The 24,720-nt window shown below is 43.5% G+C and overlaps 1 protein-coding gene across 1 annotated transcript in view; it reads left to right on the top strand.

Moving 5' to 3' along the window:
• The window catches only part of LOC144508523 (uncharacterized), a 628,622-nt gene that overhangs the window by 494,406 nt on the left and 109,496 nt on the right, over window positions 1–24,720 (top strand). Inside the window, exons 13-17 of the mRNA XM_078236560.1 lie at window positions 239–274; window positions 6,749–6,775; window positions 6,899–6,943; window positions 24,440–24,472; window positions 24,588–24,623. Of these exons, the coding sequence (XP_078092686.1) occupies window positions 239–274; window positions 6,749–6,775; window positions 6,899–6,943; window positions 24,440–24,472; window positions 24,588–24,623 (177 nt within the window). The remainder of the gene's footprint in view (window positions 1–238; window positions 275–6,748; window positions 6,776–6,898; window positions 6,944–24,439; window positions 24,473–24,587; window positions 24,624–24,720) is intronic.

Genomic DNA, 24,720 nt, shown 5'->3' with positions numbered 1-24,720 from the left:
ATCCTGGATTCAGGATTCAATCCTGGACCGGGGAGCGGCGCGGGCTTGGAGGGCCGAAGGGCCTGTTCCTGTGCTGTATTGTTCTTTGTTCTTTGTTCAAGTTGAAAATTGGTTGAGGACAATCATGTCCTTTTAACGAGATTTTTTTTGCTGCTTCATGTTGTTCACTCAGGATGTACTGCACCAAAAATCAATATTGATTTTTCTTCTTTTCTCATCCAATCTTTTTTTCCCCCAGGGTGATTCTGGGAAAGATGGTGGCCCAGGCCCCAAGGTTAGTCTGGTTTGTAAGATTTCTTAATTCCAACAAGTGCTGTGCCCAGAGAATGTCATTGGATGGAAAGTATCAGTTGTTACCAATACAATATGTATACGATGGTGGCAAAGGTCAACTCCACTAAGAGCAACCTGAGGTCTCTAATTCTAATCAAATCAATAAATTTCTGATATCTTCACATTCTGATTGGAATCACTTGGCACTGATAGTATTATGGGTCAGGAGATTGTGTTTTGAAGATGGAGTAATCTCCTTTGAAAGCATGTCAAAATTTACCACATTATTAACAAATGTGGTAAATTTCATTAGAGAAATTCCTTTCTGTAGCATTTTAATGAAAGCATTAACCCATTTGATGCCTTTTAAAAGAGATGTAGACCAAGAAAATTGAGCCTCTAATTAATAATGCTACACAGTAAAATCACAACTCCAGATGTTACTGTTTACTCTGTTTTCAATGGTTTTCCAAAGTGGAGGAAAATGTTGTAGAAAAAAAATATTAACTTACATCTTCCGATAAAATGTAGAATACTCACTTTGTCACTTTGGATAATTAATGTGTTTATTTGGGTAAATATTACCTAATGGGAGCTGGAGTAAAAACAAATCAGGATTTTTATAAATAAAAACAGGAAGTTCCTGTTAAATAAAAATAGGAAGTTGCGATCTGTGCCACAGTTGGGTGAAAAGTTCACCCAATTTGTTAATTCACCATTTATTTTCAGAAGCTAATTGACATTTTCCTTATTTCCTATTTTTATTGCAGATTTCCAGCATCTGTTTTTTTAATATAAATTTTTATTATGACAATAATGGTTTAGTTTATTCTTCCATTTTCATCCCTAACCCTGTCTCTGCTAATCTGAGTTGTGAGCCAGCGTTCCTATCTTGCCAAGCTGTTGTGCTACATGTATAATGCGCTGCACTAGCAAAAACCCCAACTCCTTCAAACATAGCACAACATAGAATCTCTATAGTACAGAAGGAGGCCATTTGGCCCATTGAGTCTGCACCGACAACAATCTCACCCAGGCCCTATCGCTGTAACCCCATGTATTTACCCTAGCTAGTCCGCTGACATTAAGAGGCAATTTACCATGGCCAACCAACCTAACCTGCACATCTTTGGACTGAGAGGGGAAATTGGAACACCCGGAGGAAACCCATGCAGACAGAAGTCACTCAGCCTCACATTTAAGCTGATAAAGATGCTGACGGTCATCTGAGCACGAAGGGTGCTGTAAACAACCAATTTAAAAAGGCTCTTCATGTAAATTGTGTGGTAAATACCTGATTGGAATATTCTGTGAAATAACCATTGACTGAAATACTTCATGTCTTCATGGGCGGCATGGTGGCACTGCTGCCTCACAGCGCCAGGGACCTGATACATTTCCGGCCTTGGGTGACTGTCTGTCTGTGAGGAGTTTGCACATTCTCCCTGTGTCTGCATGGGTTTCTCCGGGTGTTCCGGTTTCCCCCTTCAGTCCAAAGATGTGCAGGTTAGGTTGGTTGGCCATGGTAAATTGTCCCTTAGTGTCAGGGGACTAGCTAGGATAAATACATGGAGTTACAGGGATAGGGCCTGGGTGGGATTGGTGTCGGTGCAGACTCAGTGGGCCGAATGGCCTTCTTCTGTACTATAGAGATTCTATGTTATGCTATGTTTGAAGGAGTTGGGGTTTTTGCTAGTGCAGCGCATTATACATGTAGCACAACAGATTGGCAAGATAGGAATGCTGGCTCACAACTCAGAATATTGTCTGCCTTTATTGTTTGAGTGTTAAGCATTATCTGGGCAAAATTAAATTTAAAATAGAAAACAATTAGGTTCATTCTCTGTTTGGAGTATGCAACCCTTCCAGTCTGAATTTCCATTTTCTCTCTTTGGTTCGTCTAAGTAAGGCTTAGTACCCAGCTACTATTCCAGTAAATCCACATTGCAGACTATATTACCCAAAGAGTACCCAGTCCAGCTGAATCACAGCCAGTCAAAGAATGGAGTCAGTAGTGGGTAGAAGTGTGTTGCCTCATATCCACTCTCATAGATTGTGGATCCCAATATAAGGATGGTATGGGGAAAAAGGACCCAAAGGCGGAGAAGAAATCCTAAAAGAAAGAGTGAAAATAAAAAAAACCCACAAACCTTGAAATAGCATTTTGGCATAATAACATAAAATACAGTTTTCTGCTGTGGAGACAAGAATTTCAGGTGAAAACGAGACACAAACCCTCTTCCAACTCACAAGATAATTTCAAGGCCATGGAGATCAGTCCTGTGACACATTTTATGATATGTCAAATTAGCTGGGAGGTTGTTTCCCCTCATGGGACAGTCTAGGACCAGAGGGCATAGGGCGGAATTTTCCTGTCCTGCCCGCCACGGGAATCACAGCGGGTGGGACACAGATCATGCGAAGGTCCGTTAACCTCGGGTGGGACTTTCCAGTTTGGGGCCAATGCAGCCGGAAAATCCCACCCATAGTCTCAGAATAAAGGGACGCCAATTTAAGAATGAGATGAGGTGGAGTTTCTTCTCTGTGGGTTGTGAGTCTTTGGAACTCCTTGCCACAGAGAGCTGTGGGGGCAAAGTCCTTCTGTATCTTTAAGGCTGAGATAGATTTTTGACCAGTAAGGGAACCAAGGGTTACGGGGAAAGGGCAGGAAAGTGAGGAATGTCAGATCAGCCATGATCTTATTGAATGGTGAGCAGGAATAGCCTACTCCTGTTCCAATTTCTTATGGTCTTAGCCGCTGGTGGAACTACAATAGAGTTGGGAATTTACCTCCATTTACATCAAATGGCTCATGTTTTGTAGTTGATGTACTTTTCTTTAAACCTGTATTTTTGTAAAGCCTGTTGAGCTTTAATCATTAGAATCTCATTTTCTTCAGCACAATAAACTTCTGTAAATTTCTACTCGATAAGTGAAAATTGTGAAATCTATTGAACATTATTTAATAGCATTTCTTAAATTGAATTCTATTTGTGATTTGGGTTTAAACCTGCCTTTGCTAGCCCGAAGAAGCAACACAGAAAATTCATGCCAGCTCCCGGAAAAGCCTGTCACATAGAGAATAAATGCTAAACTTTACACACTGGGATCATTGCAAATCCTGAGACAATGCAGGCTAACCTGTCCCAAATATATTTAGTACATTCACACAGAGGATCAAATATCAGCAGTGCTGCTTTTACTTAATTGTGACAGCATTATTGGAAATTTTAGCAGCACAAATTATGTGCACAATAACTTTGTGTTTGGATGGAGCAATGTTATTATTATTCAGAATCTAAGGTGGATGCCCAAGCCTCAAATATTAACATGACCTAAACTTTAGAATAAAACAGAAGTGGAAATAAATTAGGAAACAACCTAAGCCCCCATTTTAACTCTTCCATGGGAATTAATTGTGTGACCAAGGCTGATGACAGATTTTACTCCTGGGCTACATATTCAGAGGAGCCATCAATCTTTTTTCTTTGTGCTTTGTTTAGTTAGGGCATCATGATCGGCACAGGCTTGGAGGGCCAAAGGGCCTGTTCCTGTGCTGTACTTTTCTTTGTTCTTTGTTCCACTTGAACCTGGCGGGAAGTGATAGCTGACCGTTGGACAATCCAGTTTTGGATTGTAGGAGGCCACTGCCTAGGAATCAAAGCAACATGTGCCAAAACTGGGGTAAATTGTTGGGAGGGAGGTTGGAAGGGCTGGAAAGGGTTCTATGTGCAGACATTCGGTTATAATCACAGTCAAGTCCTGATGACATCATTGGAACCTGATCTGCATGTTTAAAGAAGGACCTCACTAACATCTGGTAGGTGTCTGTCTCGCATGCTGAAAAGAGCAGGTTCATTTTATCCTCAAGAAAGGCAGCTGGATTGGTGTGGTTAAGTCCCCACAGTCATTTTAACTGCCTGTTCAGTTTCTTGATGAACAGGCTGGATTAAAAGCAGGCTTTGAAGTCTGTGGAGTTTCAGAGGAAGGTAAGACTGAGTAAAATAAAGAGTTTCATAGCTTTTACGTAATGGGGCTAAATGAGTAGGGTAAAATATTCTGAGAACAAACAAATATATTAAGTAGCAGCAAGAGTACAACTCCTCTTGCCTGCTTCACCATTCAGTAAGATCATGACTGATCCTTGACCTCAACTGCACTTTCTACCTGGTTCCTATATCCCTTCATTCCACTAGAATCTAAAACTCTGTCACTCTCAAACTTGAATATCCTGAATGGCTGAGCACCCACAGCTCCTTAGGGTTGTGAATTCCAAAGATTCATAACCTCTAAGTAAAGAAAATTCCTTCACATTTCAATTCAAAATCCGACCCCGTGTCCTGAGACTCTGTCCCCTACTTTTAGACGCTCCAGCCAGAGAAAAGAACCCCTCTCAGCATCTGTCAGGCCTTCTTAGAATTTTATGTTTCAATAACGTCAGCTCTCATTCTTCTAATCTCCAGAGAGCATAGGCCCATCCTAGTCAATCTCTTCTCAAAAGACATCCCTCTCGCCCTAAGAATCAACTCAGTGAATCCCCCTTGTTTCACATCTATGGCAGGTATACCTTTCCTTGGTTAAGAAGATCCACATTTTCTGAAGTAGTGCAATTGCAGTCTCACCAGAGCCCTTCACAACTTCAGTAAGACTTCCTTACTCTTGTAAAGGACAACAGACCATTTCCTTCATTATTGCTTACCATACCCGCACGTTAATTTTGTTTTTCTTGCAGGAGGATATCCAGATCTCTCTGGACACCAATATTTAATGTTTCGCACCACTTAAAAATAGTCTGTTTATCTATTCTTCTTACCAACATGAATAGCCTTACCTTTTCCTGCATTATACTCCAACTACAAACTTAACTTAAACCATCTTGCTCACTCACTCACTCAACCTGTCTAAAGCTTGTTTATTTATTTATTAGTCACAAGAAGACTTACATTAACACTGCAGTGAAGTTACTGTGATAATCCCCTAGTCACCACACTCCGGCGCCTGTTTGGGTATGCGGGGAAATTTTAGTATGGCCAATGCACTTATTCAGCACATCTTTCGGACTGTGGGAGGAGACCAGAGCACCCAGAGGAAACACACGCAGACACAGGGACAATGTGCAGACTCCACACAGATAGTGACCCAAGCCAGGAATCGAACCCAGGTCCCTGGCACTGTGAGGCTTGATGTCTGTATCAATATGCACGATCTTCTTGGAGATCCTCTTCACTTGGAGCCAGCAGTTTGACACCGCAAACTGCCGGCTCCAAGCTGTGAGGCAGCAGTGCTAACAACTGTGTCACCATGCCGCCCCTACATCCCTTTGTAAATTATCAGAAGCAAACTTGGACTTATTATCCTTGGTTAATACAGATTGCCAAAGCTAGGTCCCCAGCGCTGACTTGTCTACTTTTTGGTTATTTGTCCTTTAACCAATTCTCTATCCATGCTAAGATATTACTTCAACTCCGTAAGACCTTATCTTCTGGAACAAACTTTTGTGTAGAGCCTTGTTGATTCCACAATGTGTTGTTCTAGGAAACTGTCCCAAATGTACTCCACAAACTGTTTTTGACAAGTGAATGTGTCTAGTTTTTATGAAGATTGAAGTCTCCCATGATTATTGTATTACCTTTGTAACTAGCTCCCGTTATTACTTGATTAATACTCTGTCCAATGGGTATAGTTACTGTCGGATGGCCTATAAACAAGTATTTTCTGACTCTTCTCATTTCTTATTGTCACTCATTCTGGTTTTACTTCCGAAACTTCTGAGTCAAGAATTTACTTCACTATTGCCCCTGTGTTCTAACTTATCAGGGAGAACAACTTCCAACCACCCTCTTTCCCCCCTATGTCTTGGAATTTACAAAAGCAGTGAAAACAGTCTCTTGAAACATATCCTGGGGAGCAAAAGCCTTTCATTTAGGCAAAGAAGCAACTGGCCATATAGTTCAGTATTTTGAAAGGCTTTCCAGCCATGTCAATCACCACTGTGCCCTCACTTTGTTTGACCCTGGCAAGTTTCAGACCATTCAGAAAGACAATAAAGAAATAAAAGGTAGAGAACAGTAAAAGAATTAAATAAAATGAAAACAAAGGGGGTCGAGGTGGGGTAGAGCTAATCATCTGAAGTTGTTGAATTCGATGTTGAGATCAGAAAGCTGTAACGTGCCTAGCCAGAAGGTGAGATGCTGTTCTTCCAGTTTGCATTGAGAGTCATGTTGGGTTTCCAACACGCTGACTCCTTTCCTTCTTCAACTCCCAGCACACACTGATATCCGTACCCAGTCTTCCACACAGGTTAATATCCCGGTCCAAAATCACAGCTCACTGAGCAGAAATGTCAAGGATAAAGATGAATTCAGGTTTTGATGTTTTAGGTAGAGATTCTCATGTTTGGAACAAAATAAATCTACTGTGCCTTTATCATGTTCATGTTCAGGATATTATTTTGTCTGCTGTTTCCTTTCATCAGGGTGAGCTTGGAGATCATGGTGAAAAGGTGAGAACCATACTTTGTTCAGCTATTGTACTTGTTAGAATTTTAAATTAAGTTGATTGAAGGGAAGTCTGACTGCACGCTAATGAACAGCTTCTTATCTCTTCCACTTCCTATGTTGCTCAGGGTGACTTCGGGAAGCCAGGACCGAAAGGTGACAAAGGAGGAAAGGTAAGCTCTTCAATTACTCGACTCACTGGGGGTAACTTCAACCCTCCCATGCTGGGTGGGAGATTAGTAAAAACAAGGAGAACCTAACACAAGCCCACCAACTTCTGGTTTTAATGGAGTTGCACTGGGATGAGGTGGTGTGATGGGACAGCAACTCCATCACTGAAATGTCTCCATTTTCAGGTTGCTTTTATTTTTAAACACCTACTGGCCTTGGGCAAACCCGGCAGCTAAAGGGACGGATCCAACTGATAAGTCTCCTTACAGCACTGCTTGTGGGCCAAGTGGAGTAGGAGTGCTTCCCCTGCTCAACAAGCAAAACGTGAATCTGTCAAACCCCAGCCTCAATGCAATGTCAACCTCCCAGTTGTAACCTGTGGGACACCTAGCTGCTTTCTGACTGATGCCAACAATCTGTCCTATATCCCCCACCCCTCCCCGCAGCAATCTGTCCAATCACCCTCCTCCCGAAGAATTAGTGCAATCCTCTCCCGATGGCATGCCCCCGTCTGCCCCCTTGTTCCAATTCCTATCCCTTGACAAATCTCTGGCTGTGGCCTAGATTCTCAGGCCTCCCTGACCAAAAGCCAAACAGCTTCTCAATGAGGTTGTCAACAGCCAGGAAATGGTTATTTTTTTTAAATCCCGTTCTACCATTAAGCTTGGCAGAATCTCTGGGAAACCCGTTCTTCCCAAAGTTGTTAGTTGAGGCTCAGTTGGTAACACTCTTGCCTCTGAGTCACAAGGTAGCAGGTTCACTTACCACTCTGGGGACTGAGCACCAAAATTGAGGCTGACACTCCAATGTAGAACTGAGGAGTGCTGCACTGTTGGAGATGTTGTCTTTCGAATGAGACGCTAAATCAAAGCCTCCTTGGCCAATATTACCTCCTCAGTCAATGTTGCAAACAGACAGATTATCTGGTGATTGTTAGCATTGGTGTTTTTGGGAGTTTTGCTGGGTGCAAACTGGCTGCTGCATTTCTTACATTACAACAGTGACAACACTTCAAAAAGGATTTCATTGGCTGTAAGGAGATTTGAGGTGTCTGTGGTCATGAAACACACCAAATAAATGCAAGGCTTTCTTGTCCTTAATACAAATGAAAAGTACTGGAAAAACTCAGCAGGTCTGGCAGCACCTGTGGAGAGTGAAAGAGTTAATCTTTCATTCCAACATGACACTTTGGAACTTTCTTTTTTCCTGACCGTTAAGTTCCACACCACAACATGCCTCCCCCACCCCCATTATTGGGACAACATCTTGATGCTGCTCGATTCTTGAAGAAAGTCTTACAGTTTAACAATTATTTTTTAATATTATTTGACCTTTTGCAAACATCACAATTAGATTCAAATTATTCAGCGGTTCTGTTGTTTTCTTTTGCCATTTTTACTTCACAGTGTAGCCATGTTCAGCCAATACTGACAGCAGGACAGTAACATTAACTGCTCTGGGAGTCCTGGCTTCACTGCTGATAACCTGAAGCCCTTTCATCTTGATCTCTGGGACTATGTGATGTTTTGATAAGGATGTCAGGAGCAATGCGTGTTAATCAGATGGAGGAGCTCCTGACAGAGTTCCCTTACTGAAGGAATAGACTTTCACCTTTCCTGATCACAGATGGTTGAAGGCTTTGCACACTGTGCGGCTAGCTTATTTTTCTTGTTTGGCGTTTCTTTGCTTTGAGGTCCACTGCAAGGATCAATTTCACAAAACCGGCAGCCTCGTGTTGTGTGGTAGGATCACTCCATGAAGCAGTTTGGTAATATCCAAGATTGATCGATTTACATTGCTCCCCGCATCATTTTCAAAAACATTAATTGGTCCACCGACAGATGAGTTTCAAGATGAGAGTGAAGTGCTTCTCTGATATCCCCTGGTGGTGTAAAGTAGCTCAAAGATGCTGCAGTGAATCGTAACATCAGAAAAGCATAAACAGATAGAAATTGAAGAAGAAGCTTACACTTACAAAACCTTTCGGGCATTCTCAAGACATCTCAAAGTTATATGAACTTGACAATTTTCAAACAGCAAGTGCATGGGAGGTTCACCTCTGGTTCGCGACTCCTCTGAGAGACCCCTGAACCAGGCGTCCTTGAAAAGGTGGCCTGACTCCCAGGGAATGGGGGGGGGTCCAAGAGATGCCTTTCCCTGCAATGGAGCCAGCCAGGTTAGGAATGCAGGGTGTGGGCTGCCACGTTAATGATACTATGGGAATGGAGCCAGGAATCCCAGAATTGGGTCCCATCCATCATTGTTAAAGACTGGGGAGCCTCCCCACCTGCACAAAAATCCAGTCCGATAAATCTGGATTAGAGGAATACACAAAAAACAGAACGTAGTACAAAAATGGTCATCCTCAGAATATCTATACTGCAACAGAAATGAAATGTCAGTCCTCAAAGAATTAGCCACAAGATTAGATATTACCTTTAATGATGACCTTTGAACCAGAAACAGTCCAGTAAATAAAATTTGTAATTTCTTTAACATGTCTGACTCTGTAATTGGTTTCAAGAAAGTTTGAGAAAAACTTTAAAAGCTTGCATCAATCATAAAGGGATCAAGTGCAACCTTCCTGAAGAATAATAATGCTGATCTTGTGACACTTGACCTGGAAGTAATACCAACAGAAAATAAGTTAGCATATAAACACTGTGTGGTGCAGACACAAAGGAGAGCTGCAACAGAGAGGAAAAGAGGAAAGCATATTTACTAGGAGCTGTGTGTATGCAATACAGTTAGAACAGAAATCTGAAGACAAGGTTAGAGCAGGGATGGTGAACTGGTCGACTCCACTGTTGCTACTTCAGTTTTGCCAAAGCCAACTAGGCCATTTAATGGGGTTTATGATAACGAGAGGCAGTAGTTCAGTGGTGTTGTCACTGGACTCGTAATGCAGGGAGCCAGAACATGGCTCTGGGGGCTAGGATTCAAATCCCACTATGGCAGATGGTGACATTTGAATTAAGTAAAAGAAAAATTGAATTAAAAGTCAAATGAAACCATTGTCAGTTATTGTAAAAATCCATCTGGTTATTAAAATCTTTTAAGGAAGGAAATCTGCCATTCCAGATCCACAGCAATGTGTTTGACTCTTAAATTCCCTCTGAAATGGGCAATAAATGATGGCTGAGCCAACGGTGCCAACACCCCACGGACGAATAAAAATAAAGGGGTCCCTGGGATACATGTGTAATCAAAACTGTTGTGAACTTAGCTAATGAGGCTCTGTAGGAATGTACCATTAAGTGATTGTCTCCGGGGACCATGGATGGAATACGACTGCCAGTGAACGCAACTCAAGGGCTGAATTGATTGAGTGGGAAGTGAGAGATCCTGTATATCAGAGGCCAAGGTACAGAAATGTAGAACTGCATGTGGTGCTTCTTGTCTGTAGGAAGTGATGTGAATGTTTCCAGGTGTGTAAGACATCCTTTGTTTTGACTATTTTAAGTGAAATTTACCTTTATTTATTCGTGGCACATGGCCGTTGCTGGCTGGCCAGCATTTATTGCCCATCCTTAATTGCCCATCCTTAGTTGTCCAAGAGCAGTTGAGAGTCGACCACATTGCTGTGGCTCTCGAACCACATATAGGCCAGACCAGGTAAAGATGGCAGATTTCCTTCCCTAAATGGCATTAGTGAACCAGACAGGTTTTTCAGACAATCGACAATGGTTTCATGTAGATTCTTAATTCCAGATATTTTTTATTGAATCCAAATTCCACCATCTGTTGTGGTAAGATTCGAACCCTGATCCCCAGAACATTAGTTGTGTTTCTGGCTTAACAGTCTGGTGAAAATACCCTTTATTTGAAGAATCATTTACCTGTTACTTCATATTTAATTTGCATTGGTTCTGATTCATGTTAAAGTAAACGTTACAAGTAAAAGTGAGATCTTATTGGTAATTTCTTCATTTGGGGGATCATTTAGTAAATTTGTCTATTTGGTTTACTGCTCTCCCACGGGGTTATAACATCTTTACATAAACTGTAACCAGCCTTGTATTGTGTGAAGATTAGTGTAGAAGCACATGATGAATTTATCTTAAATTCTTTCACCCACAGTTTTAATAAATCATTAACCTATTTCAAAAGAACAGATTAACACCTCTGTTAATATTGGGGAAGAAAGGATTTTGATACAAATTTGTTGAGTGTGTATATGCTAATCTTCATACACCATAATTTAAAGGCTAATGTGACTTGACTTCAATTACCCTGTTATTGTTCTCTACAATAGGGAGACTATATTGTTTTGATAACAAAGCCCACTGCAATACTGTCAGACCACAATTATTATTCACTTGCTGTAACTAGAAAAACAGTACAGCGTTTTGTCTCCTCCTCCATCAACTAAATTATAGCCTGCCTTAGAGGACGTGTGAGAGCTTTTCTGTGATTGCTTTTTGAGAAGTATTGCTTTACATCAATCTGAGTAATTTATGGAGGAGCTCAATTCCATGATTTTTAAATCAGCTATCCAAATGTATAGGTGAACCTTTTCAGGATCAACTGTGAAGAGGTTTCATAAGGCATTTAAAATATGTATGCTTTCACTAACCCAAGATCAGACTGTCTGTGCATGGTTCGCTATGGTTGTAAAATTCAGAAGACTGTCCGTAAACCCAGTCATTTTTTCTCCACAAAAAGAATAGTCAAAGTCTGCACCATTTTCTCCACATTAGGATTAGCTACAGTCAAAATATGTTGACCGTATGTTATAAAATTATGAAACCTGTGACTTGGTGTGGTTCTCGCCAACAGTTCCAAATTCAGCTACCATGATCTAAAAGCAGTTAGATTGGAGAGTGAACATTTGCAAAAGTTGAAATGATACCCACAATTGAAATTCAATTGTCATCAGAGGTGAATAAAGTTCTTCGTACTCCTCCACCTTTATGCATGGAGGTGTTATCATGAAATGTCCCACAACTAAAATGTTGGAACTGGGTGAACAGGCAACCTACCAGAAATTCTCATGTTAAATCTTAACTGATGAATTCACTCCTGCCCTTTTCCAATTCCATAACAAAGCGAAAATTTGATTTAGGCCCAAGTTTCCATTAAGTGATTGTAGAGGGAAGATGGAACTCAAAGCTCAGCCGTACAAAGTTCAGATTTGGCTGGGTCCTCTAACCAGGCAAGCTAAAAGTAACTTGGTTATAGGGTTTAGATTAATGGCTGCATATGTGATTATCGGGAAGTGGTATCTATGATTGTAAGATGCTTGTAAGGATTTTCTAAAACCCATTGAGCAACATAGTAATTGTATCTTGCAGAATTCGTAAGTGTATCTGGAGCATAACATTAATTTCCATGTTACTACACCAGTATGTCCCAGGACCATTTGGGGTCCTCTTCCACTCCCCCATCCCTTACTTCCTGTGAGGAAGTACCTGGCCTTTCCTCGATGGCTGCCCATACCGAAGCATTGGATATTGGAAGCTCATTTGCAAATTTATTGCAGACCTGTGGTTCACTGTATTGAATCATTCCTAAGAGCAGACCTTGTAGGGGACAATGCTGATGATTGCAGCCCTCAACATTTTTTAAATTAATCATAGGACATGGGCGTCGCTGGCTGGTCAGCATTTATTGTCCATCCCTAGTTGTCCTTGAGAAGGTGGTGGTGTACTACCTTCTTGAAATGTTGCAGTCCACATGCTGTGGGTTGAGCCACAACGCCATTAGAGAGGGAATGCTAAGTTACTGAATAGGACTTCTTTGGAAATATAAATAGGGAGAGGCAAAATGGAATTACAGTCATCCATTTTGTATGTCACATTCAACCCCATAAATCCAAACCACAGCATTCAAAACTGAGGTGATGAGTGAAGGGTCGAGGGAGATGTGGGGAAAATGGACACCATGCTTCACAGTGGTTTCCTACAGTCAGGAAATTTAACAACCTTCAGTAAGAAATATTCTTCCTTGCTCTGACTGGCAAATCCAGCCCAGCCGATTATTGCACCATTAGTCTACTCTTATTCATCTCCTAAGTGATGGAAGGAGTCATTAATGTTGCTATGGAGTGGCACCTGCTTAGCAGTAATCTGCTCACTGATGCTCAATTTAGGTTCTTCCAGAGCCACTCAGCTCCTGATCTCATTACAGCTTTGGTTCAAACATAACAAAAGAGCTGAAATCCAGAGGTGAGTTGAGAGTGACTGCCCTGGACATCAAGACATCAGTTGACTGAGTGTGGCATCAAGGAGCGCTAGCAAAACTGGAGACGGGGGGATAACTCTCCACTCATTGGAGTCACACCTAGCACAAAAGAAGACGGTTGCGGTTGTTGAAGGCCAATCACCTCAGTCCCAGGACTTCATTGCAGAAAATTGTCAGGGTATTGTCCTAAGCCCAACCATCTTCATCTGCTTCATCTATGACCTTCCATCCATCATAAAGTCAGAAGTGGAAGTGTTCACTGATGACTGCACAACGTTCACTCCTTGGATGTTGAAGCAGCCTGTGTCCATGTGCAGAAAGATCTGAACAACATTCAGGCTTGGATTGATGAGTGGCAAGTAACATTGTGTACTAAGTCATCATTATTATTGTACAACTTCTTTGGCCATGAGGAATTAATTTTTCAAGTGTGGAGTTTAACTTCCTCTGGGGAATATTTTAAAATTGTAGACTTTTAATAACATTTTAGTTTTCATTCTAATCTATGTGCTTCTCCCTTCACACCATATGTGTGTGTCCCAACCTCTATTTTGCTTTCTGTACAATGACTTAGGTGTGACTTATATCCCCTGCTTTTTACTTCCTGTCTTGCAACCTGTGAGAAGTTTTCAATCTGATTTGCTGATCAGCTTGCCTGCTGGCTACCCTGTTGGACCACTGCAAATCCCTTGTCGGAGCTGCCAAATTCAAACTGGCATCAGAGTAGAGAAAGTCTGCAGTCTTGAGTCTGGTAAACGGGCAGCTTTTGTGAGCACTTCCCTGTGCTGTTGATCATATAATCCAGAGCATAATATACTGTAACTTCCAAGAGTGATTATAAAGAGAAAGAAAGAGAGATGGTCGATTATGTGGGTCCCAAAACATCAGGGGTGGTGAGAGGGTGGTGATGTTCAGAGAAGTGAGCAGAGTGGGGTGGTTAAAGTGTGGTGCAGAATTTTGGAGTTGAACCCTCCACTGGTATTCGTTACAGTTTATGATGCCCCTAATATTCAACGGACGATGGCCTCCGATCATCACCTCTTTTATGGGTACGTTTGAGGAAGTTCTCAGGATACCATTGATTTTTTAACAGGCCCATGAGTTCCATCTTGAACCTCCACACCGACCTAAGCTAGGTGAGGAGCAAAGACTCACTGCGATCCTGGGCCATCCAATCCTAACGGTAAAATGACCCCATCCTTTGAATTTGGGGCAATGTAAACTTTTCCTTGAACAGGTGGAGCGCGAACCCCAGAATGTGGGCCCGGGGTGTTTGGAAAGCAGTAGCTAGATATTTAGCGCTGACAGGGTTAAGTCCCTGCATTATCTGTTCCAGGATATAGTTTTTACACCACCTTCAAAAAACATCAAAATAATCTAAAAGGGCAGGTACAGGTGACATTTATTAACTGAGCATATAGTATTACAATTGTTCTGTGGAAGGACAGGCCTGTTTTTGATGAAAGTGACTGAGTGCTCAGTGGTCTGAATGCAGGGTGCTAAACCCCTCTCGTGCACGGCACAGCAGGTCTTCACAGATGCATTAGTCATATTTGACCTCTTTTGCATCAATTTTTATAACACCCAGAGGCAGTTGTGTGAATAATCGCTGATGGTAATTAAACTGCTCTTCACATCTATTACATCCAGAATTCCCACATTTCAATTCAAATCTACCATAAGAGAAAGAAAGCTCTTTGACACAGATTTTTGAAGAGCTTTTCCTGGTTCTCTGCCTCACCGAAGGTGAACAAAAACCCCAATTTCCTGGGTTCCCTCGCTCTGTCATTAGGTAAGTGGAGAAATCCCACCACAATTCACCTGCAATGTGTTTATTATTTAATATGGAAGCAGCGATAATTTATTCAATCGAGAAACACTGCAAAATTTAAAAGCAAGGAATTAATTGAAGCACTGAGATGCATTTTATTTGCAAGTTGATGAGTTCTGTGATGCAAATACAATTGGTAACATTTGTCACATCTGGCTCAGAAGATTAAGGCCTTGAGTAGAGGACATAATCTGAAGTTTTAGTTTATTTATCGGTGTCACAAGTAGGCTTACATTAACACTGCAATGAAGTTACTGTGAAAATCCCCTAGTCGCCACACTCCGGCGCCTGTTCGGGTACACTGAGGGAGAATTTAGCATGGCCAATGCACCCAACCAGCATGTCTTTCAGACTGTGGGAGGAAACCAGAGCACCCAGAGGAAGCCCACGCAGACACTGGACGAATATGCAGACTCCACACAGACAGTGACCCAAGCCAGGAATTGAACCGGAGTCCCTGGCACTGTCAAGCAGCAGTGCTAACCACTGTGTCACCGTGCCGCCCACAAGATTGGCTGTTCGATGCAATACTCAGGAAGTACTGCATTGTTGGAGATATCATCCTTTGGATGAAGCTGCATGGTTCTGTTCACATAGTTCAGATGAGCGTTAAAGATCCCAAGGCACTGTCTAAAGAAGAGCAGGGAATTTCCTGGTTTAAACCCACCCTAAATCAACAGCACCAAACAACTCTTCAGTGTTCATTCATCACCTTTCTTCGCTGGGAATGAATAGCAGCTATATAACTCACTGCATATTCTACATTGATCAGTTGTGTGAAGTCCTTTGGGATATTTCAATGTTTTTCAGGCGCTTGCTGCATTAACCTTTTACTTGCATCCAGCTGACCCCTCCCCCAGCCTCCACCCTTCCCCCAGACTTTTGCTTCCTCCTTCAGGACTGCCCCATTCTGCGGGTTCGCCACTTTATCCCCGAGGGTTGGGGTCTACTGCTCAGCCCTGGCCAGCCTTGCTCACTCTCCAGTATCCACTCCCCTCCTCACCTTTAATTTGAAACATGATTTCACGTTATGAAGGGGCACAGAAAGGATAGATTGGGGGGAAACTATTTCCACTGGTTGGGGTATCTATATAATCTCAAAATCAGAGCCAGGCATCTCCAGGGTGATACAAGTTCGAAACTCTCCTCTGCAAAAGGCAGTTGATGCTGGGTCAGGTATTAATTTTAAACGTGAGGTTGATGGATTGTTATTCACTAAAGCTGTTAAAGGATATAGGACAAAGGTCATAGATTAGCTGTGACCTCATTGAATGACAGAACAGTCTAGAGGGCCAAATGGCCTACTCCTGTTCCTAAACTGCCCTCAGCAGCTGCAAACCTGAACTTGTAACCATGGCGCTTAGCATTAGTGTTCCAGTGTCTCTGTCGACATCTGTCACGGATTTGGAGGAGGAAGCAGAGTTCAGGCAAGAGCAGGAAAGATAGGTCCCCTTGCACCTCAGGCATCCAGTACCCAATTCAGATTGGCTCAGGAACAAAGATGTCAACAGCATTGCACACCTACCTGACTGTGTCTGAGCAGACCTACCCTTCACTACGGCTGTTTCACAAGGGAGGCTATTACTTGAGTAATGTTGTCTACTGAAGCATGGCAGTAGACAAAATCCAACAGAGGGACAGCTCTGCCTGTTGCCTTGGAAACCCCCGGATTGTTTCAGGCTGCCACTGGTGACATTGGTACAGAATGCAAACTGCAGAGCATTGAATGCATCCAATAGGTCACAAAAAAGCATGTTTACCAGGAAAGCCATTCATATCTATTTTTCTCTGTACAATTGCCAGCTACACCAGAGGACACATCACTTTTGTTAGAAGGCAGGCTTTACTAAAGTACAAGATCACATTGAAATTATAGCCGGAATTCTCCAGCCTCACATGCCTGCATCTACTGCCGCCAGTGAGAACGGAGAATTTGGCGCTCAGCCAAATCTACATTCACAGCAACGGGACTGGAGAATCCCAGCCGCGGCTGAGGTTGGAGAATTCTCTCCTACACCTTTAGAGATGCTCCAAGTGCAATATAGGGATGGCTGCACCTTCTGCCAGTACTCAGTTTCCACTTATGCTTGACACACATGTTGAATGAGATGCAAACTGGGCGTACTTTACTGACAGCCTGAGTTTTACCTGCTGCATCAAAACTACAACACTTGTACCCAAAAGCGATCGTATAATTTCAGGCCCAAAGTCATGTCATTAAGCCAGTTTTCAAAATATGCTGGAAAAGGTTTAGAATATATACATTTAAGAAACCACAGAAAATAATTTCTCATTTTGACACATTTCACCTTTAAGAAGTGTTACTGTAACTGACAAGTGAGCCCATTAACTGCTTCCCTGTGCCCCATGCGAGGAGCTACAGTGTCATCGACCAGGGATGCTGTTCTCTGGAGTCATGTCCTCCTCCTGCTGATGTTACATCAGGAGGAAAACCCTTGTGGCAATTCCTGGTCCGAGTATCTTTGTCTCAGTCACATTAGACATTGCTGCATATTATTACTGTTACTATATTTTACGTTTATTTTGTTGAGGGAGCTGCGGGATGCCAAGAAATTCCATAGAATCCATACAGTGCCGAAGGAGGCCATTCGGCCCATTGAGTCTGCACCGACCACAATCCCACCCAGGCCCTATTCCCGTAAACCCACATATTTACCCTGTTAATCCCCCTGACACTAAAGGGCAATTTAGCATGGCCAATCAACCTAACCCACACATCTTTGGACTGTGGGATGAAATCGGAGCACCCGGAGGAAACCCACGCAAACACGGGGAGAATGTGCAAACTCCACACAGACAGTGACCGAGGCCAGAATTGAATCCAGGCACTGTGAGGAAGCAGTGCTAACCGCTGTGCCACCGTGCCACCCCAAATTGTGTCCATACCTGTGTGTTAGTGGCAGTTTGCTCACTTTCCAAGACTTCAGGCTCGATGCCTGAACAATTGCTGTGTTATATCAATGGAATATCATTAAGAACGTTTTACAGCCATAACCTATAGCCCTCTCGCACACAGGCTGTGACCTCTGTGAACCTCTGTGCCTGTATTCTGTATAATTAATTCCTGCTGTGGTTGGACCAGGAATTAGTTTTCTGCAGATGATTCATGCAACTGATATCTTACAGTTGAAAGTAGATTTATGAACTATATATACATATAAAGGTTGCCTTTGGTCATGATGTGCCAGAAGCTTTGTGGAGCAATAACTATCACGAAAGGGCACTTCAGCTGCAAAATTATCGTAACAGCAAATCTCAGCTGATGTGACTATAAATGGCAAGCAGCCCTAAAAAAGGGATGTCCTTAAACTACACAAGAATCCTTCAGAATGAGAACACTGCTTTTTCTACAATATTAACTGTCTCGCTAGAAATTAAGGCCCAGATTTTCGCCACAATGGGGAAGCTTTCCACCATGGCAAAAATCCCAGAAATGGCTGAAAAGTCTAAATACCACCCCTGAAGCTGGCATTTCCCGTCTTCACGGGAGTGGGTCTGGGGCTGGAGTTGGACCGTGGTACGCGCATGCATGAGTCGCAGAGCCAGCGGGCCACGGTAGCACAGTGGTTAGCACTGCTGCTTTACAGCTCCAGGGACCTGGGTTCAATTCCTGGCTTGGGTCACTGTCTGTGTGGAGTTTGCACATTCTCCTCGTGTCTGCGTGGGTTTCCTCCGTGTGCTCTGGTTTCCTCCCACAGTCCAAAGATGTGCGGGTTAGGTTGATTGGCCATGCTAAAAATTGCCCTTAGTGTCCTGAAATACGTAGGTTAGAGGGATTAGTGGGTAAATATGTAGGGATATGGGGGTAGGACCTGGGTGGGTTTGTGATGGGTGCAGACTCGATGGGTTGAATGGCCTCTTTCTGTACTCTAGGGTTTCTATGTCTATGCCATTTAAATCACCAGCTCTCTCCATTGAAGTGTGGTTTTAGAAGCCGAGTTGTGTGAAACCCAGAATGTGCAGATTAGACCAGGTAAAAGGAGGTCTGAACTTGGAGTCATAGAAATGCCTACAGTGCAGAAAGAGGCCATTCAGCCCGTCAAGTCAGCACCAACTCTTTGACAGAGCATCCTACCGAGGCTCACCCCATTCCCGTAACCCCACATACATACCCTCTTAACCCCCTCTGACCTACACATCTTGGGATGCTAAGATTAGCTTGGCCAATCTGCATGTCTTTGAACTGTGGGAGGAAACCGTAGGAAACTCTCACAGACAAAGGGAGAACATGCAAATCCCACACAGACAGTAACCCAAGGCCAGAATTGAACCCAGGTCCTTGGTGCTGTGAGTCAGCAGTTTGGATAGTGAAGGTAGCCCTGTGGAGAGGTCAGTTACCCCTTTGGGTGGGGTATCGGGATCCCTTTGGGAGATGTAAAGCATCCTTTTGGATTGTTAGAATTAAATATGATTATGCACTTTTTTATGCATAAACCCATTGGAACTGTCTGGCTATCAAAGAACTGCCCAGCTGTCAAGGAAATATAATAGATGAGTTGGCATGTAGAGGGTAAGGGAAAAGGGTGGTGGGCAGAGAGGCATGGGTTGGCATGAGTTATGAGGGGCCACAGGGTGGGTCAAGGGGAAGGGATGGAATAGGGGATGTGAGGGACCATGGATGCATGGGTTGACATAGATTGGTATGGATGGGGCACAGGGAATGTTTGGGGGCTGGAGGGCTGCTTTTTGTTTTAATCTGTTTAATTTTAAATACAGTGCCGGTGCCCAAGGGCAGGCCTTCCGCCCCCCCGGTTCCTACTTCAGTAGGGTAAATATGATAAAACTTGTCATGAGGAGTGCAGAGAGAAATTGTTCAGTATTCTACATGTTTGGCCAATGCATAATAACATGTTGGAATGTTAACACTGATGTAAATATTACAGATTGGAATGATGTTTGTATCCTGGATGAGAGGAACTGAAAACTGCATTTTCTAGCATTAATTTCATAGAATCCCGACAGTACAGAAGGAGGCCATTCGGCCCATCGAGTCTGGGCTGACCACAATCCCACCCAGGCCCTATTCCCATAACCCCACACATTTCCTCTGCTCATCCGCCTGACCCTAGGGTCAATTTAGCATGGCCAATCAACCTAACCCACACATCTTTGGATTGTGAGAGGAAACCGGAGTACCTGGATGAAACCCACGCAGACATGGAGGGAAAGTGCAAACTCCACACAGTCACCCGAGGTCAGAATTGAACCTGGGACCCTGGCGCTGTAAGGCAGCAGTGCTAACCACTGAGCCACCGTGCCACCCTAGAGAATTTTGTGTCAGTTTTTGTCTGTATGCTCCTGTCAAACATGCTGGGAAGTTTTATTGTGTTCTCTGTAAATACACATGATAATACCGTTACTACTTTGTTAGAACAGAAGGGAAATATCTGTATGAAAGAAGAGATTCCATTTTAGGCTTCAGAATGGAATTCCTACACTGACCGTTCTCGGCTCCATGAGGAACTATGAGGGGTGGCACAGTGGTTAGCACTGCTCCCTCACAGCACCAGGGACCTGGGTTCAATTCCTGACTTGGGTTACCGTCTGGCGTCTGCATGTTCTCCCCGTGTCTGCGTGGGTTTCCTCCGGGTGCTCTGGTTTCCTCCCACAGTCCGAAAGACATGCTGCTTCGGTGCATTAGCCATGCTAAATTCTCCCTCAGCATACCCGAACAGGCACCAGAGTGTGGCGACTAGGGGATTTTCACAGTAACTTCATTGCAGTGTTAACGTAAGCCCACTTGTGACACGAATAAATAAACTTTAAACTTTGCAAACTAAGCTTGAAACTTTCCTTAGATTGTCCACAATAAAACCAATCCAGACAAGAAAAATTTGAGAACATTTTGGCTGATTCAACTCAGCTGTGTTTGAGCTCAGCAGCAACTATTGTCTCCAACAATAACCAGGATTTGAATGGCACTCTTGTTATCTCTGATTCTGGTGTTGCATATTATTTTTATGTATGCAGTGGCTCAGCAATCTGTCTTTCACCTCTGGCATCTGGGGTGGCAGTCAGCCCAGACAGATGGAGCGAAAGCCAATTCTCTCCACCGGCTGTGCTTAGGCACTCTTGAAGTGGAGTTGAGAATTTGGAAGCCACCTCATAACAGGAAGATTTCATGGTGTTACGCAGACTTAATTTGATGCAGATTGGAAGTCTCATAGAAAAAGAATCATAGAGAATCCCTACAGTGCAGAAGGAGGCCATTCAGCCCATCGAGCCTCCACCAAGAACAATCCCCACCCTGGCCCTATCCCTGGAACCCCTCGTATTTAATCTCCCTGACACTCAGGGGCAGTTTTTCATGGCCAATCAACCTAACCCGCACATCTTTGGACTGGAAACCGGAGCACCTGGAGGAAACCCAAGCAGACACACGGAGAATGTGCAAACTCCACACAATCATTCGAAGCCAGAATTGAACCCAAGTCCCTGGTGCTGTGAGGCAGCAGTACTAACCACTGTGCCACCATGCTGCCCACACTATGCTGCCCACCCTTGGAGCAGACGAGAATGGCTGTTCTAAAAAAATCTAATATTTTCCTGGGTGCAGTGGCCTTGCCATTAGAGCAGAGTTGAGGGAACTTTATTTTACATACGGCTATACTTTGCTTGAACTGGAAGATACTAATATTTGATGAGAGAGTTTTCCATTCCCCATTACTGAGAGTCAGCACCTTAATTGCAAATAAATTATCTATGGAATCTTTTTATTAATTTAAAATGCAGCATCATTAATTTTTGCAGAATTTCAGGAGAATGGAAGGATCTTCAGTGAAATTTGTTGTAGTTTACTAACGCTGACCACTTTATTCAGCACCTTCTCTTTGTTTTGAATACTGTAGTTGAAGGTGTGTATTTGCACAAGGTTTATGTTCGCTTGTCAAGCCACCAGAATTTGAAAAGTGACATTTGACTGTGACACATGTTTTATAAATGCTATTCTTCAGAAAACTCACAGCAAAAGGGCGGCACGGTAGCACAGTGGTTAGCACTGCTGCTTCACAGCTCCAGGGACCTGGGTTCGATTCCCGGCTTGGGTCACTGTCTGTATGGAGTTTGCACATTCTCCTCGTGTCTGCGTGGGTTTCCTCCGGGTGCTCCGGTTTCCTCCCACAGTCCAAAGATGTGTGGGTTAGGTTGATTGGCCATGCTAAAAATTGCCCGTTAGTGTCCTGAGATGCGTAGGTTAGAGGGATTAGTGGGTAAAATATGTAGGGATATGGGGGTAGGGCCTGGGTGGGATTGTGGTCGGTGCAGACTCGATGGGCCGAATGGCCTCTTTCTGCACTGTAGGGATTCTATGATTTCTATGATTCTATGAAAATTGACCCAACTTCCTGCAGCTTATTGGTAGGGGCTTGTAACTTTTATCTAGACTAACCTTTTCTCCAAAGCAGTTGGAGACTAGCAGAGAATGAAGTGCAGGATTTTTGACACCTCTGCCAGCCACTATTGCGATCCATTGCACAGTTCCCAACTGGGCCATCGAGTGGCTTATTCCACACCCAGGGAATCAAAAGCAAAACGGCTTTGTGACTCTCACCCCTCATCCAAATACCCTTTCTATAGATTATTAGATAGTAGGATTAGCAGCAGTAGTGCTGCCAGAAAGCCAGAGTGGTCATGTTTTCACATAAGCAACTAATGAAACAACATGGAAAAGCAGAAAGATTTGCATTCATATAGCATTTTTATGTCCTCGAGATAACCCAAAACACTTTGCAGCCAACAAGTTACATTGAAGTGTGAGTTACTGTTGCATTGTAAGCAAATATGGCAGCCAATATGTACAGTAAGAAGTTTCACAACACCAGGTTAAAGTCCAACAGGTTTATTTGGTAGCACAAGCCACTAGCTTTCGGAGCGCTGCTCCTTCATCAGATGAATGGGAGTTTTGTTCACAAACAGGGCATATACAGACACAAACTCAATTTACAAAATAATGGTTGGAATGCGAGTCTTTACAGGTAATCAAGTCTTAAAGGTACAGACAATGTGAGTGGAGAGAGGGTTAAGCACAGGTTAAAGAGATGTGTAGTGTCTCCAGCAAGGACAGTTAGTGAGATTTTGCAAGCCCAGGCAAGTCGTGGGGGTTACAGATAGTGTGACATGAACCCAAGATCCCGGTTGAGGCCGTCCTCGTGTGTGGAACTTGGCTATCAGTTTCTGCTCAGCGACTCTGCGCCGTCGTGTGTCGCGAAGGCCGCCTTGGAGAACGTTTACCCAAAGATCAGAGGCCGAATGCCCGTGACCGCTGAAGTGTTCCCCAACAGGAAGAGAACACTCTTGCCTGGAGATTATTGCGCGGTGTTCATTCATCCGTTGTTGTAGCGTCTGCATGGTCTCCCCAATGTACCATGCCTCGGGACATCCTTTCCCCGGAGCGGAGAAGCTACGACATCTTCTCCAGAGCCTTCAACATGTCATTGAGGAAGATGAACATCTTGCCAAGGCCATCCACACACCCCCACTTCTTGCCTTCAAACAACCGCACAACCTCAAACAGATCATTGTCCGCAGCAAACTACCCAGCTTTCAGGAGAACAGTGACCACGACATCACACAACCCTGCCACAGCAACCTCTGCAAGACGTGCCGGATCATCGACACGGATGCCATCATCTCACGTGAGAACACCATCCACCAGGTACACGGTACATACACTTGCAACTTGGCCAACGTTGTCTACCTGATACGCTGCAGGAAAGGATGTCCTGAGGCATGGTACATTGGGGAGACCATGCAGACACTACGACAACGGATGAATGCACACCGCTCGACAATCACCAGGCAAGAGTGTTCTCTTCCTGTTGGGGAGCGCTTCAGCGGTCACGGGCATGCGGCCTCTGATCTTCAGGTAAGCGTTATCCAAGGCGGCCTTCACGACACACGACAATGCAGAGTCGCTGAGCAGAGACTGATAGCCAAGTTCCGCACACATGAGGACGGCCTCAACCGGGATCTTGGGTTCATGTCACACTATCTGTAACCCCCACGACTTGCCTGGGCTTGCAAAATCTCACTAACTGCCCTGGCTGGAGACAATACACATCTCTTTAACCTGTGCTTAACCCTCTCTCCACTCACATTGTCTGTACCTTTAAGACTTGATTACCTGTAAAGACTCGCATTCCAACCATTATTTTGTAAATTGAGTTTGTGTCTTAATATACCCTGTTTGTGAACAGAACTCCCACTCACCTGACGAAGGGGCAGTGCTCTGAAAGCTTGTGGCTTGTGCTACCAAATAAACCTGTTGGACTTTAACCTGGTGTTGTGAGACTTTTTACTGTGTTTACCCCAGTCCAATGCCGACATCTGCACATCATAGCCAATATGTAGCCAGCAAGGTCCCACAAACTGCAATGACATTGATCTGATCATCTGAAAAAGGAAATGCCATGTTTTCCACATTCATTTTAATGTTACTTTTTGCGTTCCCTCTGATTGTGATTAGGGTGACCCTGGATCGTCAGCTGCTGGAATAAAGGTTAGTTTGGTTCTTATTACTGAAGTCCTGTTTTTTTTTTATTAGCTCTGAACTTTGTTGAATGATGACTGCTGGTTGGGTGAATGTATCTTTCCTTTCTCTCCTTCCTCTACAGGGTGAACCAGGTCAACCCGGGCATCAGGGACAAAAGGTAATGGCAAAGGAGAAAGGCAGGAGACTGCTTTTTAATGTTGCTTTTTTCAATATCTTTACAATGAGTTTGTAAAATGGGATAACCTTTGGGTGGG

Source organism: Mustelus asterias, chromosome 1 (assembly GCF_964213995.1).
Source record: "Mustelus asterias chromosome 1, sMusAst1.hap1.1, whole genome shotgun sequence".
In the NCBI taxonomy this organism is placed as follows: Eukaryota; Metazoa; Chordata; class Chondrichthyes; order Carcharhiniformes; family Triakidae; genus Mustelus; species Mustelus asterias.
This window is presented reverse-complemented; position numbering and strand designations above follow the sequence as displayed.